This window comes from Neodiprion pinetum, chromosome 7 (genome assembly GCF_021155775.2).
Source record: "Neodiprion pinetum isolate iyNeoPine1 chromosome 7, iyNeoPine1.2, whole genome shotgun sequence".
Classification (NCBI taxonomy): domain Eukaryota; kingdom Metazoa; phylum Arthropoda; class Insecta; order Hymenoptera; family Diprionidae; genus Neodiprion; species Neodiprion pinetum.
Window position 1 is genome coordinate 25,531,248 of NC_060238.1, and position 14,648 is coordinate 25,545,895.

Sequence of the window (14,648 nt, forward strand, 5' to 3'; positions counted from 1 at the left end):
CTCAGTTTCCTGTATGATTCAATTTCACTAAATTCACGCAAATCCCTCGGAGATTTGGCTGTTGAAAAGATTTTTATTTCAACCATGACACGGTTTTCCGTTTCAAAAATGATATATTACTGTCTCATATCTGCCGTATGGTGTTTAGATTCGCTGACGTCCTATCTACGATATTACGTATACAATGTTATCCCTGAATCAAAACTTTTATAGCTATAATATAGCATTCCTGAGAAAGTTGAATAATACTCTATCCTTGCCTCGTCTTGCTGCTTGGGGGAAAAGAAAGAAAAAAAACTTTTAGAAATAACAAAGCTCCGACGCCAGTCTTTCTCATCCACTATATTCGCTTGTTCGACATTATTATACGGGTTACAACCCATACGCGTATAATAATGCACTCACAGATGGACGTAGACAATGCCTACACCTACGGTACAGAGTAGAGACACATTACACACGGAAGCACCGTTCAGTTAGAGAGCAAACAACAAGTGGGGGATGAGATGGGATGGGATGGGATGTTGTGGGATGGAGGAGGTCGGCTCGTTCACTCCCAGTTCAACGTATCGCAAGCAGCTTCGCTGTCGGTGGTTGAATTTTAAAGAGGGCCGACACGTATGAATATGTAGAGATCGTGGAACGCTATCCGCGTATAATAACGCATGTATAAAGGTGCGTATGGGCATCGTGCAGGACTCGCATATCCTTCCGTATCGCGACTATGCGGATAAGGCAAAGGTGCCCTTTGGCACCCAGGACTCAACGAGGTTCGCGAGCATTACGGTAGCAGGCGTAACGCCTACGCATCTAAATACATGTGTAAATTACGTATACGTTAGGGTGGACATTAGTACAGGGTCATTATCGAATTTCGTATATACTCCCATGGGGCAAGACACCTTAAAATAATTTTTTTACTCACGACTCAGCCGTAATATTGACTTTTTTTTAACCTGAAAAGCGGGACGAAAGCAGCATATTATTCCGTCTTAACGGATTTGCGGGAAATATGAGGTCGTGAGGATTAATCGTCGACTTTATTCCCTTGTTACATAATGGACTATTTTAAATTCAATAAAAATACCCGTCTGCTTTCCAAAGCTTGCGAATTCTCATGCATTTCTTATGCATTTTTCCTATGTACAACGCACGTACCAGACGTTACAAGCCCATAATATCATATCAATACTAGAGGTGCCACATTTTTTTGCTGTAATGAAAACCCCACTGTTGACAAAGGTAAAAAAATTTTGATTCGTTTGATTGGATTTTCCTGAGTTTGACCAGGTTTTAGGAAAATTTGGTGCCCCGAAAATAGCATATCAAATAATATTTCAGACAGTGATAATTCAAATTAAAAAAAATTTTTTTTATTGACGTGAGCTTTTTTTTTGCGACCAGCAGTTTGGTATGAAAAATTCTGAAGTAAATTTGAAATCTCAATTTCCAGTATTGATCGATTAGAGTAACTACTAATCGGTGCCACTTTTAAAAATCGTTATTTCGAACAATTCATCTTTCGTTATTTTATTTTCGTATGTTTGAGATTTCGATATATCGGCCATTCCAAAAACTGATCCTTCCACGTATTGTCTCCCACCCACCAATCGGTACAGGTATCAGAACGGATAAAAGTAATTTATAAAAATAGAAGAAGAAACGCCAGTGGATACGGAATTGCAGCTGTCGTAATTCGACGAAGCGTTATATCCTCGGAAAAAAGAAGCAAGTATACGACTGACGTAAAAAAAAAATCGCCAAAGAACGAAAAAATAGAGAGTGTTAGCACACTGAGTGTTAGCATATAACGTTATACGTCCACAACAACGCCGAGGCAGAATGGAGGTTGCATGCGGGAATAACGAACGAACAAACAAATGCTCTTCACGATTTTCCCCGTTTATGGAAATGAAAGGCTCGTGCGCGACACAGCCGCATCGACGACCCGTGGAAAAGGTTTTTAGTCGTCAGTGCAATTTCGAACCAGCTGTGCAGTACGTACTCCGCGTCGATACGCTCAGACCATGAACGCTACACGGCCATGCACACCATGCATTATACAGGGAGCGATGAAGCTGTGAAACGAAAACGTCGCGATCAACGACGAAGCAGCCAAAAAGTTGCCGCGATTCTCTTCGCTCTATCAACAACATCGGACAAACGGCTTTAGGCTGGCCATCAGCCAACCCTCGAACTTACCGTTCTCACACAGCACTGCAAATTTATTTTAAAGCCCTCGGATACCATATTACACGAGAATATGACGACTTTTTTTATTTTGAACCACTGTAGTGGATCCAGAATTACAAATTTTTGGACTCTGACCTTGGGTTCATGATTAGCGACCCAAAAAAAACCTCACTGTATCAATTTTCATTCCAATCCTTTCATCCATCCTGACTCGTAGGAATTTTGTTATTCAAATAATTGAAATAGCGCTGAAACTATCAAATCCAAAGTCTAATCAGTTCTAAGTTCGGAAAAGCCGCGTCGATTGAAACCAAAATCATTGAAATCCGTTAACTCGTTCTCGAGATATCGTCGGACAAAAAAATGTATCACATACGTACATCTAAAAATGATCGGAGGTGATTATCTAAACTTGAAAATATACAGATCTCGTGAGAAGTCAACATTTAATTTTCGGTATGATTCCCATCATTTCCTTTTTCTCTGAAAACAAAGAATCGGCAAGTCAAAAACGGCCGACTGAACGAACACGCGCGATCTTTGTCCGAGGACGAAAAGCTTCAGTCATACTTTGGCTACTCACACATTAGCTCCACAAAGGCGAAAGACGACCGCGCAATTTCAGTCCAGGCACCGCCAACCCCCGGTTGTAATTGTCATAACGAAGTGGACCCCGCAGGCTTAAGGGATGGGAAACAGGAGCCGGGGGGCTGTTACGGAACAGCGGTTACATTTCCCCTCCGGAGGGTGAATTCTTGTCCGCGACTTAAGCGGGGCGGCTGCATCCGTAAAGGCAATTTTCACCCTACCATTCTCACCCTCCGGTGTTTCACCGTGGAAGAATCGAGGGCGCGGAGGGCGCGGAGGAATCGAAGACATTTTTTCCGGACGCCTGGCGCTCTTATCACGAGTGATTACGAGTTTTTAACGGGGATTTCCACCGCCTTATCGGTGATTCCCCCGGCCCTCGTTCCGTTTTCTTTCTACCTCTGTAATTTTATTCGATTCTCACGGAAATTTCCCTTTTCTCTCTCTTGTCTTTTTCACCTTTTTATCTCTCTCGGGGTCTCGGCTCTGACTTTCTTCCCCCGCGTGACATCGATTTGCACGAGGAACAGCGAATCGGCGAGCCTTGTGCTCGCTTGCCTCGCCTTTCCTCCACTCTGCACTCTCTTCCCCTCTCGCACGAATCTTCGCTGTCCGATCGCCGCATACGTATCGAACTTGTTAATCACCGCGTACGGTTGTGTGTTTTCAGTACCACCGAACATCGACGACTCCTTGAGTTCATCGGACGCCATAGTCAGAGAAGGTGCCAACGTCAGTCTGACCTGCAAGGCGACCGGAAGTCCACCGCCAAGCATACGTTGGAAACGGGACGACGGATCGAAGATATCGATAAGCAAAAACCTCGTCGGTAAGGAAGGTGCTTCTCAAATTCACTTCGCCGCTCGATTAACCCTTTCGATCACAGAAGCTATTATAGTGGAACCCATACTTTTACTTTTTTTTTTTTTTTTTATCATTTCTTTTATATTCCATAGAGAAAAATAATCAAACTTTGGAATGATTGGAATTTTTTGTGAATCCATAATTGTTATAAATAAATACATGGAAAAAAAGAGGTATTTTCGTGAATTTTATTCGTTAGCGGAGGTTTTATAATAAACGTATACTAATAACGCTTGGAATTCATTGGTTGACAAACAGAGATCTCAGAACGAACGTTAGATTTATAAAATCTAATACTTAGGGGTAGTTTTCATCTTCCTTAGAGGTCCATATAGATAGTATCAGGGGTCGCACCTATTCTCGGCCTAAGATCGTACTGTCTCAAAAAATAAATATTCATATAAATCTCATTGAAGAACACTGTCGACAACAAGTTGATAATTAGCCACGTTTTCACCGCATTTTAGGGATTGTTTTTAGTTTTATTCAATTTTTGACAGTAGATTCGCATTCAGCGTCGAAATATTACACGGGAAACGTAAAATTGCACTTCTGTTCCAAAAAAGAATTAGATCGCGTGACCGAAAGGGTTGAAATGTCGTTTTTCGGTCGATCTCTTTAACCTTACCAGCACTTATCGCAACCCTGCCAATTGTTACACTGTTCCGCGTGCAATATGTATAATTCGTAGCGTATAATTGGGCTTGTTCGAAAATTAGCGGTTGCCACCCGGGACCCCGTTAGTCCATTTCGCGAGATAATCGATGCATCAGGCTAATTTCGTATTCGGAATTTGATTCCAGTGTCCGAATGGGAAGGAGACACCTTGGAAATGGCCAGAATCTCGAGGCTAGACATGGGCGCCTACCTCTGCATAGCGAGCAACGGGGTTCCACCAACAGTGAGCAAGAGGATCAAAGTATCAGTAGACTGTGAGTGGCAAAATGATAAAGGATTATTGGATTCGAGAGATTTTTTTTTTTATTTTTGGCATTCGAGTTCAATCATAAATAATATCCATAGATGTTGACGTTTCAGCCCTTTGGCGGTAGCGCTACAATATTTATTGAACGTAACTTGGGTTACACATGATCCATTTGGCAAGAACAAAAAAACAAAAAACCAGGAAACACTTTGGCCATCTGGCAAACAAACGATTATCTCGAACAAATACCAATGCGTTAAAAATAAAATAAGCAATTAAAAACCAATGGTGTATTTACTAATTCGACACGAAAGGACCACTTAAGGAGTTGTCCTTAGTCGGGATTTTTCAAAAATTGTGTTTTTATTATTTCATTTTCGTAATGTACATCTATTCAAGTACGTGCACGGAAAATTTCACGTTGATCCGCGAAATATTCTCCAAGTTACGCGCACGTTTGCAAAGACTCGTTTCTTTTTACAAATAAAAAATCTCAGAATGAAGTTCAATGTTACCCCAACATGTATATTAATTTTTATAATAACAAATTGAAATATCTCTCGATGTAAAATTCTTGAAAAATCGCTTTTTCACGGCCCCTTCAAGGTCGATCGCATTTTGAATGTAAAGAAAACGAACATCCCTCACGCAACATCACATATTGTGCGCGTAAGCCTAGCTCGTCACCTGATTTTCAAATTTCCTCAGAAATTTCTGTCGTTCTTTTTCATTTCATTTTCTCTCATCTCGAACGCGTATTCCCAGCAGCGACGAGAAAACCCCTGACGCCAATGAAACAGGTACCAAGTGCATCGCATCCTGGATATAACAAATAAGATTCGACTAGTGGTGCAGGTGGGTAAAGTCGGTGTCTATACAGTGAGGAACCACCACCGAGAATACACACACAATTTAATAATGGAGAAAGGCGGCGGCCGGTGGCAAAGCTGGCTTTGTGAGTCGAGTCTCCGAGTTTCTGCTCGCTTTTTCTTTTATTCCGCTTTTTTCATGCTGCTCTGTTGCTTTTTCCCCCTTTATCATCCTCTCTCTCTCTTTCTCTTTCGTTTCGCTCACGCACCGGCAGAACAAACGAAAAAGAGAGGAGAGGAGAGGAGAGTCAGGGTCGGTCGGGGCAAAGCGGAGCGTAAAAGTGAGCTCAGGATAGCCGCAACAGACCATTACCGTTTTCACTGTGCCACCGCAGTGCACTGAGCCCAGTTCTTGCTGTTATTGTTGTCATTGTTATTGTTACACACGGCGAAACTCTCCTAAATACTGTGCCAACCACTTTGCACAAGTGTTTTCCTCGTCATTTCTCATCGCGGGTTTTCCTAAAACCACGGCGATTGCATTGCGGCGGAAAATTGCTGATGAAAACTCGTCGGGATCTCAATTCGATCCTCGCTTAACCCTTCGTCTCGGGCTCTTTTTTCCCCAGTTACATATACAGATTATACCAGAGGAGAAGGTGGAAATGATTTACAAAATCGTTCTGAACTTTGAAAAGATTAAATTTTTATTCAACGTTTCGTTGCGATAAGGACACCGACTTCTAGCCCGACAGGGATTTTCAAAAATACTGATTACGCGGACTGATTCGGAGAGATTTTTTGTGCTTCCAGTCACGCAGCTGGTCTGCCACTGCGTGAATAAAATCAGTCTGTTTCCTCGGCCCCGGTCCGTCTTGTTCATTTTCTTACGTTTACGTTTCCGTCTCTTCTTTCTTTTGCTGTCGCAGTAGATACGTACCGGATGAGGTCCGGCGTACCTAGATCGTCGATATTTTCCTTCTATTCGACGTGGATATACGTAACGGGGTTGGGTATCTCCGCTGACGTTGCGAGAAAACCGAAACCACTCGGGTGGTCCTGTCACGACCGCGACGTATACGTGATCTTGAAGATGAAACGCTCGGCTTCGCCTCCTTGGATTTCCCGATTCGCCCTAAATACCCCTTGACCGGTGTCTTGACTTGTTTTCTTGTTATTAACCCTTTGAGTCACACGTTATTGTTCCGAGTCAAATTTTATTGAAGGATAGTATTCAATGATTTTCAGGGTCAGATTTCAAAAATTCCAATATGGCGGACGCAAATTTCACATTTGACCGAATAGGGTTAAAAAACTCTATGCACGGGTTTGAGGGGTCACTGATTGGATTTGCCGTACTGAATTTTCAAAACCTGATTTCAAACTCGTCATCAACGACCCCAAAAATTCCTGAACAGAGTTTTTTTTCCGGATTCGATCGAATTTGAAATTTTTGTTCGCCATATTTGATCCGCAATCTTAAATATTGTAAATCCGATTTCAGATTCGTAATTAGCAAGCGTAAAAACTTATAATTTATGTAAAACGTCTCGGAAATGAATTATTCCTTCTATTTTGACGTTGTTTTTCAATCAATTTGTTTCCAATAATAATAATTTACATTATATCGTAATAAATACTCCTCTCGAGTATTAAAAACCTATTAGTATACTATCAAAAATAGCGAAAAAACTGCAAAGTAATAAGTTTTCAAAGTTCTCTATAAATATACAAAAAATCGATATAAAATGGATGCTAAAAATACTTAGGTACTACTATGATTCAAAGGGTTAAAACAGGCAAATTACTAATTTGCGTTTATGAGACTCCGTCAACCTTCATTCTCGATGTTCCTCTCAACTGGTTGACTGTTAATGGATCATACATGTACAGGATAAAAAAGTGCCAAAACTCGTAATGAATCACATATGTAAATTTTTTAATAACCCTGATATTCTTCGACGGATTTCGACGGAAATTGCTACATTACCATTTTGTGGGTCACTGAATCCAAATTTGAAAGCAGAATTAAAAAATTCAATACAAGGGATTGAAAATGGTGGTTTCAAATTCCGATAATTACATTACGACTAGGCGTCAACACTCTTCTAGCAAAAAATCAAGAAGCGAAGAATAAGTCTTTTGAAACTTGTTACTCGGGGGTTTTGAGGTCACTGATAATGAATCTGTTATCAGAATTGGAAAATTGCAAAATAGAGGGAAACCTCGATCAAAAAATTCAAAAAAAAAAAAATTCTCCAATGCAGAAAAATATGTGTATTTCATACTCCAGCAGGGTTTGGGTCGAAATTTTCAGCTGATTCTCGGAAAAAAATTCTTAAAGTCAGCTACAACGAGAGCTTTGCAATATCCGCTAAGCACTAAAGTGTACACAGTGGGTACGGAGGGTTGATACACTGTTGTGTTTATGTTACTCGTGTACGCGTTGATGTGTATATGTTGTGTTAATTGCTCACTACAAGCAGACAAAACAACCGGAAATGGAGGAAATTTCGGTGGCAGTGTTCGAAGCCTCGAGTTTTTGAAAAAACCCCTGCAACTGTCATCAATTCATAATGATTCTTAACTTTCAGATATATTCTTGACGGATGTTTTTACCTTTTACTTCTTCGTCTTCCTCTTCTTTTCCATTCGCCTCTCCGTACGGATGAATATTACAATGAATTTGGTCGATAATCCCGGCAATTATAATCGTCGACGTCGCGTTAGAGCGCGAACGCGTCTGCAGTAGGCAATTAAGTCGAATTATTATAAACGTCGAGGGTGCTGCAGGTTTCGGGCTGGGTAGTCGCGACGAGAAAGATAGAGAGACAGAGAGAGAGAGAGAGGGAGAGGGCGAGAGCGAGATGATGAGAATTACTCATCTTCACGCGTCTATAGAGGACCAAACGCAGCCCCCGAGCCGTGTTTTATGCCTTTACGTGCAAGGTTGACGTAGATTAGTTAAACGCGACGACAGATTACTCCCAGCAGTCCCCGCTTTTGCTGCGAGGGGTTTCACCCCCGACCCTCGAATCTCCTCACCGCGCCACCTCGATGACGATACAACTTTACGTCGAGGGTTGAAAGAAGAGGAGAAACGGAGAGAGGGCGAGAGAGAGAGAGAGAGAGATCAGAGGGAAAAAAATTAGAGGAAACGGGAAGAAAAAAAGATTAGAGGAAAAAAATCTCGAGTTGCCTCGAATATCCTCCCTCCATCCCTCCATCCCCGATCTCGCCACCGTATTGTCCCACCAATTATTATAAATCCCTCGTCAAAGTCTCCGCGTTGCGGCCTGCTGCACAAACGCTGCGTATAATAACTCCGGCGAATCACCGCGCGAAACGAATTTTTCATTTTTTGTTATTTTTCAGCATTTTGCTTTCTTTTTTTTTCTTTTTTTTTTACCTTGATCGAACCGTGCTTGTTTTTCCTTTGCACGTGTGCGTTACATTGTTGGAGTTGATTTTCTCTCTCTCTCATATCACATGAATTACATATATATGAAAGCACGAGCAGTTTCGCGAACCGAAAATTTTTGACGCAAAAATAATACAGATATTCCACGTACCTGCTCTACTTTCTTTTATTGTTTTGCAAAAAAAAAAATTTCGCGTGCGTTACCTCCTTCCTTTTTTTTTTTCTTTCAAATGCTTGAATAATAAATCATATTCACGGTATAATGATAATTAAAAAAAGTCAATCTGTAATATCAGTGTATAATTTATACAGCGGTACGATTTTAATAATTTCGTTTTCTACCGAAGCTCCAATTTTCCAAGGATCGCGATTATTTGCGAAAATTTTTAATCTCTCGATCTACAATTCGTGTCTCGAGGAACGTGAACGTTGAACGTTTTTTCGTTTTCTTTTCTTTTTTTTCTCTCTCTCTCTCTCTCTCTTTTCAGCATCGGTGCATACATTATTATTTTTTATGCATACATATTACACGTATCCGCGCATCAAGATTACACCGCGGCAATATAAGCTCGACGCGCTCCGGCGTTTAGGTGGTTTTTCATAATAACAACACGCCGCTTTGGAGTAAACGTTTATTTTATTCTACACTTTTTGCACAGTTTTACAGTTGAACAGTTTAACGCGAGGGTGAACGTGTGTTATATTCCGTCGGTAGCATAGGGGGGGGGGGGGGGGGGGGGCGGTGGTGGTTTTACGGGCTGACAGAGCGGGCTGTTTCGGGGGTGGCACGGCAGAGTCAGGTGGCACGGCGGCATAAGTGCCAGGGGGGGGGTGGGGGTGGAGGGCGAGGAGAAGATGAGACTGCAGATGAAGAGCGAAGATAGGAGAGGAGCGCGGCTCTCTCCCGCGTTTGCGTAAAGAATGTCGAGTCGCGACGTGGATTAGCAAGAAAAAAAAAAAGAAGAAGGGGAAGAAGAAGAGAAAAAAAAAAAATCAAAAATTGCGTGGAAGAGAAAAGGAAAGGCCCTCCGTGTGTGGTTTGCAAGATAGTCGGGCGTAATTTCTACTCTTTTTCAACATTGTCCCGTTTCAATACTCAAATATGTATGCGTGTAGAGTTATTTCAATATAATTACACACACGTACGTGTATAACCGGGGCGGGGTTGGAGTTCCGAAAGAGCCAGATTCCGAATTATTTGGTGGCGAGACTTGAAGTAAGGAAATGAAACTTTGAAGAAACGACAAAGTTTCGAATGCTCGCAAAGCCGACGGCTCAAAGTTACGAAACGCATGATTCTGAAAATTCAAGTTTCGATAGAATAAAATTCCAAAAATTAATATATGTAACTCACACGGTGTAGTTTACTCGACGAGTGGTTGTAAAAAATAGGAAAAAAAAAAAAACGTAAATCGGAACGACCAGGATTCCGAACGTAAACATATCTAAAATCCAAAACAAAGAAAGATGACTAAAAATCCTGGATCATTCGGAATGTCGATGTTTCACATTTCAATATTTTCTAATTTTCTAACTTTCGAAACTTTGATGTTTCGTCAAAGTTTTATTTCCTTACATAAACCGAATCTTGCTCTTTCGGAACTTTTCAAATTAGGAATTTCAATCCCGCCCCGTACAACCACCCTACATATCTCATATGCATAGATAACAATACTCGCAATCAAAAATATGCGCTCGAACGAGGGTTAATTTTTGCCTCATCACGCCAAGTGTTTAGCGATCACATATATTATATGTGTGCGTGTATGTAATGTAAAACATACATACCTCCGCACCTATGTACAACACAATATGTACGAATGCGTTATAGGTATTTATGTATGTATGCAAACGTATACGGGAATGGAGACGGCGTCGAGGCCGAAGTGAGGGGGAGGAGGAGGCGGGGAGATACGGCACGGATTTTTCTCGTTGCTGATTTTAATAACAGATTGCTACTCGAGGTGGATTCTCGGACGGGGATTCAGGGGTTGGAGGAACAACGAGGAACGAGTATACAGGGGGGGGGGGGGGGGGTCGGGGGGGGGAGGTTTTGAGTCACTGCTTATACGTGACTCCGACTACCGCGCGGCTTTATAAAGGGTCCCACCTACTTCCCTTCCTTTTTACCCAACCCTCCTTGCATCCTTGTGCAGAGAATCGTTTCCCCCTTTGCATGCCCGTAGATACGGCCCTGAAGTTAACGTCGGATGGGCGCGATTCTCGTATACACAATAATTCTCTCCCTCCTTATACTCGTCTTCTTTTTCCGTATACCTACGTGTTATAGATGTATACCTTGGTTTGTTTGTTCCCTTTGTTTATCCTTTGTGTATCCCGATTTTTACCTTCCTATATTGTATGGGTTTTTTTTTCCAGATATTGTTTTCTTTTTTTTTTTTTTTTTTTCGTTTTTTGTTTTTGATACCGTTTCTTTGCTCATCGCTTTCATTCGTTATATTATACGCGGTTCTTTTTCCCTTTTTCTTCATTTTGTCGTACTTGTTATCCTGTGTTTTTTTTCCATATCCTTTTGTATACGGAAGCGTTTCTTCTCCCCTCGTTCCTCTCCGGTCTTTTCTCTTACAACACCGCAATTTTGTTGTAATGAGGAAAGACAGCTGCAAACGCGAGTCAAACGCATGGGGATAAAACTACCCCGTTATACGCAATTATACACGGCCATAGATTACATTTAGGGTAGTTTAGTGTGTAGGCTTATACTTTGCAAGCCTGTGAGGTTTTTCGGTTGGAGGTGAAAATCCCGGAAGACCAAAAAGTCGACTGGTTGAAAATCCGAAATTTTCCTGATACGAATTTTAAAATAACGAATGATGAGCGTACCGAAATCGGGATTTTCGATAAACCACCCTGTAAAATAATTGTTTTTCCGACAGTTCATCTAACCGAACACACTTTTATCCGGAAAAGTATTTTCAGAACAGTCGACACTCCGATTGAAGATATATGTAGAAAAATGAAAGTTACGAAGTTAATAATTCAGGGCGGCTGATACTTCTGAACAGCCAAGAAACAAAAAAAATTATTTTTCGGAAATCAAAGTTCGGAAGGAGCAAAATCTCGATCCACAAAATGCGGAAGGACCAGAATCCCGAAAGGACGAAATTTTGAATCACCTGAGAATTCGAAATTCATGAAATTCGTTGACTCAATGCTAGTTTTATCAAGATTATCTCATTGCATCGGACGATCGTCCGTGTCATCGAAGAAAAAAAGAACGCAAAGGAATAGGCAAAATATTTTTAATAACATTTAAACGGTACATCTTTTTTCAGTCTGACATTTCAAGAATCGACTGTTTGACTCCGGTATTTTTGCGATTCGATATTTTGCCCTTCGCAATTCCATCCCATTCTCAAAAAAAAAATGTCGGTTGAATTTGTTTATACATTTTTGGGTTTTTAATTTTGCCTTTTCTACAAGACTAGTTTTCGAATCTATGTTCGTTCTACGTTTTTAACTGACGGTAATTTGAATTTCGGGATTTCGTCTCATCGAATTTTTGTGCTTTCGCATTTCACAACCCACCTAGTTTTCCCTCTCTAAAATCACAAGAATACAATGTCAGCGCAGAAAATACGTCTAATTGAAAGTCGATAATTTTTTATTTACTTCATCGCAAATCGTTGCTGCCGCGATACTACACCGATATACTTAATGCGTACTTTCCCTCTGCTACATTCCGCACAATATACCCTTTGTTTTAAACGTCAGTCAACTAAATTTCAATATAAATACAATGAGTTTGTTATTCGTACAGAAAAATTGACTTCACATAATAAGATAATAGCTGGGTTTTCCTGGAACAAAGGTTACATATTGTTATTAACGCCCTCCTTAATAATTATTGACACATTTACCAAGGCAATAAAGAAAAATAAACTACCTGTAATTAAGGAACGACATTAAACGTCCTTAATTGCGATTTCAACGCCCGATTCCGAATTACGTTTATTAATTATACACGTCACGATACGTTTATCCTTAGATATCGGTGAGTTTGCCACGTGTGCATTTTATCCTCACACTCTCCTTACCCTGCGTATCGAGATCTACTTTATAACAGCCCTCGAGAAATAGATTTCCTTTAAATTAATTAACATTTTAGTACAACCTTTATAAAATCGACAAGTTGGCACCCGGATGTGTGACAATTTCTCACAGTTTAATCGGAACGTGACAAACGAAGGATGGATTCGCGCGTTCGCATCTGATCCAAAATCGCAAATCTTTCCCTCCACATCCGTCATCATCGTCATCCCGACTTCGTTCATCATCATCGCCAAAAATCGAGTCTCTGCCTCTGGTTTTTAATTCCGAGGCTTCACCGATCGGCTCCTTATCACGTCCCCGAAAAACTCATTAACGTGTCTGATGTAACTTCGCGCCAAACTCTACTCGCGTCTTTCTCTCCCCCACGGCCCACCCTCCAAACCCCCCTTTAACCCCAGCGGTGCACTCAAGAATCTATAAGCTGACTCGCCTCGCGTATTCCGCACGTATAGACACCTCGCGAAAACTTTTACCTATCTCCAACCAAACAACCAAACAACCGACCAACCTTCGAATTAACGCCAAGCGCGCGTGCAGGGGGAGGAGGTACGATTGGAAGCAAAGGCAGAAAAAGGGAAGTTCAATATTTTCCAAATCCCGTGTACCTTTTCATTCGACACGCATGTAGCAGAAAAAAAAAAAACATTCTTTTCAACTTCCCTCGAAAAGATAGATAGAGAGAGAGAGAGAGAGAGAGAGAGAGAGAGAGAGAGAGAGAGAGAAAATGTTTCGTTCAAAGGAGTCGAAACTTTTTCTCATTCATTTCGCATCCGATAAAAATTGATCAATCTATTCAAACTTTTGAGTGTGAAGCGGTTACAGATTAAATTACGTAATATTAAAGGAACCTCTTATACGTGCGTATAAAAACCGATAGATATGTACATATTTATAGCCTTGTACAATACAGTCGAGTAGCTCGAGTCTCTTTTCCACGAAAATTTTTGGCAACAGAGTTGAGCTTCCGCTGCTTTGCAAAGACATCGCTGATAACGATGGTGGAAAAACGAATAAAAAAAAAAAACAACAAAAAATAAAATAAAAAGGAAGAAGGAAAAAAAATTAATCAAAATGAAACAATAGAGAAAAAGATCTCGAATCAAGGGTGCGGAAAGAAGCGTCTCGTCGCCCCGACTCGGGTTTTTCTAATATCAAGTGAGGCGTGAGGTAAAGTAGCAGCAACAATATGGCGGTGGTCATGGTCACCAGGCTGCCTTATACCCACCGTTAAGAAGATAGAAAGAAAAAAAAAAGAAGAAGAAGAACAAAGAACAGATACAGAACCGCTAGGGATCTAAATTCGTTTCTTAACTTATTATTAATTCATTTGGAAACACCGCTGTGTCTACGATACAAGCGAATCAAAAAACTTTTATCAGGTGAAATTAAACTGCTACTTGCATGTACGGGATGTAAAAATAATGATACTCTCCCCCCCCCCCCCCCTCCCCCCCTATATTTCTTCGCTGTAAAAAAAAAAAGACAGCGAAAGAAATTTGACTAGAATAATGAAAAAGAAAAAGAACGAAAAAGAATGAAACGAAAAAGAAAATTAGTTTAAGCATTCAGGGGCATGCTTTAAGCATTCCTAAGTATGATTGCAGAATTGAAATTCGGAAAATATGAAGTTAAATTGTTTGAAATAGAAAATTATTGTACATTTTTTATTTTAAATGTCAACGAAGGGTTAACAAAAAAAAACAGTATCACCCTGTACTAACATCACAAGCTGTGTATACATATACATATAAATTGTGTTTACATGATCCGTTAT

General features: G+C 40.7%; 1 protein-coding gene across 3 annotated transcripts in view; it reads left to right on the forward strand.

Annotated features, from left to right (window-relative positions):
* Positions 1-14,648, forward strand: part of LOC124223773 (neurotrimin) — a 118,337-nt gene that overhangs the window by 60,675 nt on the left and 43,014 nt on the right. For 2 of the 3 annotated variants that reach the window (XR_011177684.1, XM_046636018.2), the window contains exons 4-5: positions 3,452-3,619; positions 4,449-4,577. Coding sequence is in view for 2 of the 3 variants with exons in the window: in XM_046636018.2 (XP_046491974.1) it covers positions 3,452-3,619; positions 4,449-4,577 (297 nt within the window). In the remaining variant the exon portion in view is untranslated. The remainder of the gene's footprint in view (positions 1-3,451; positions 3,620-4,448; positions 4,578-14,648) is intronic. The other variant, XM_046636019.2, reaches the window with a different exon arrangement.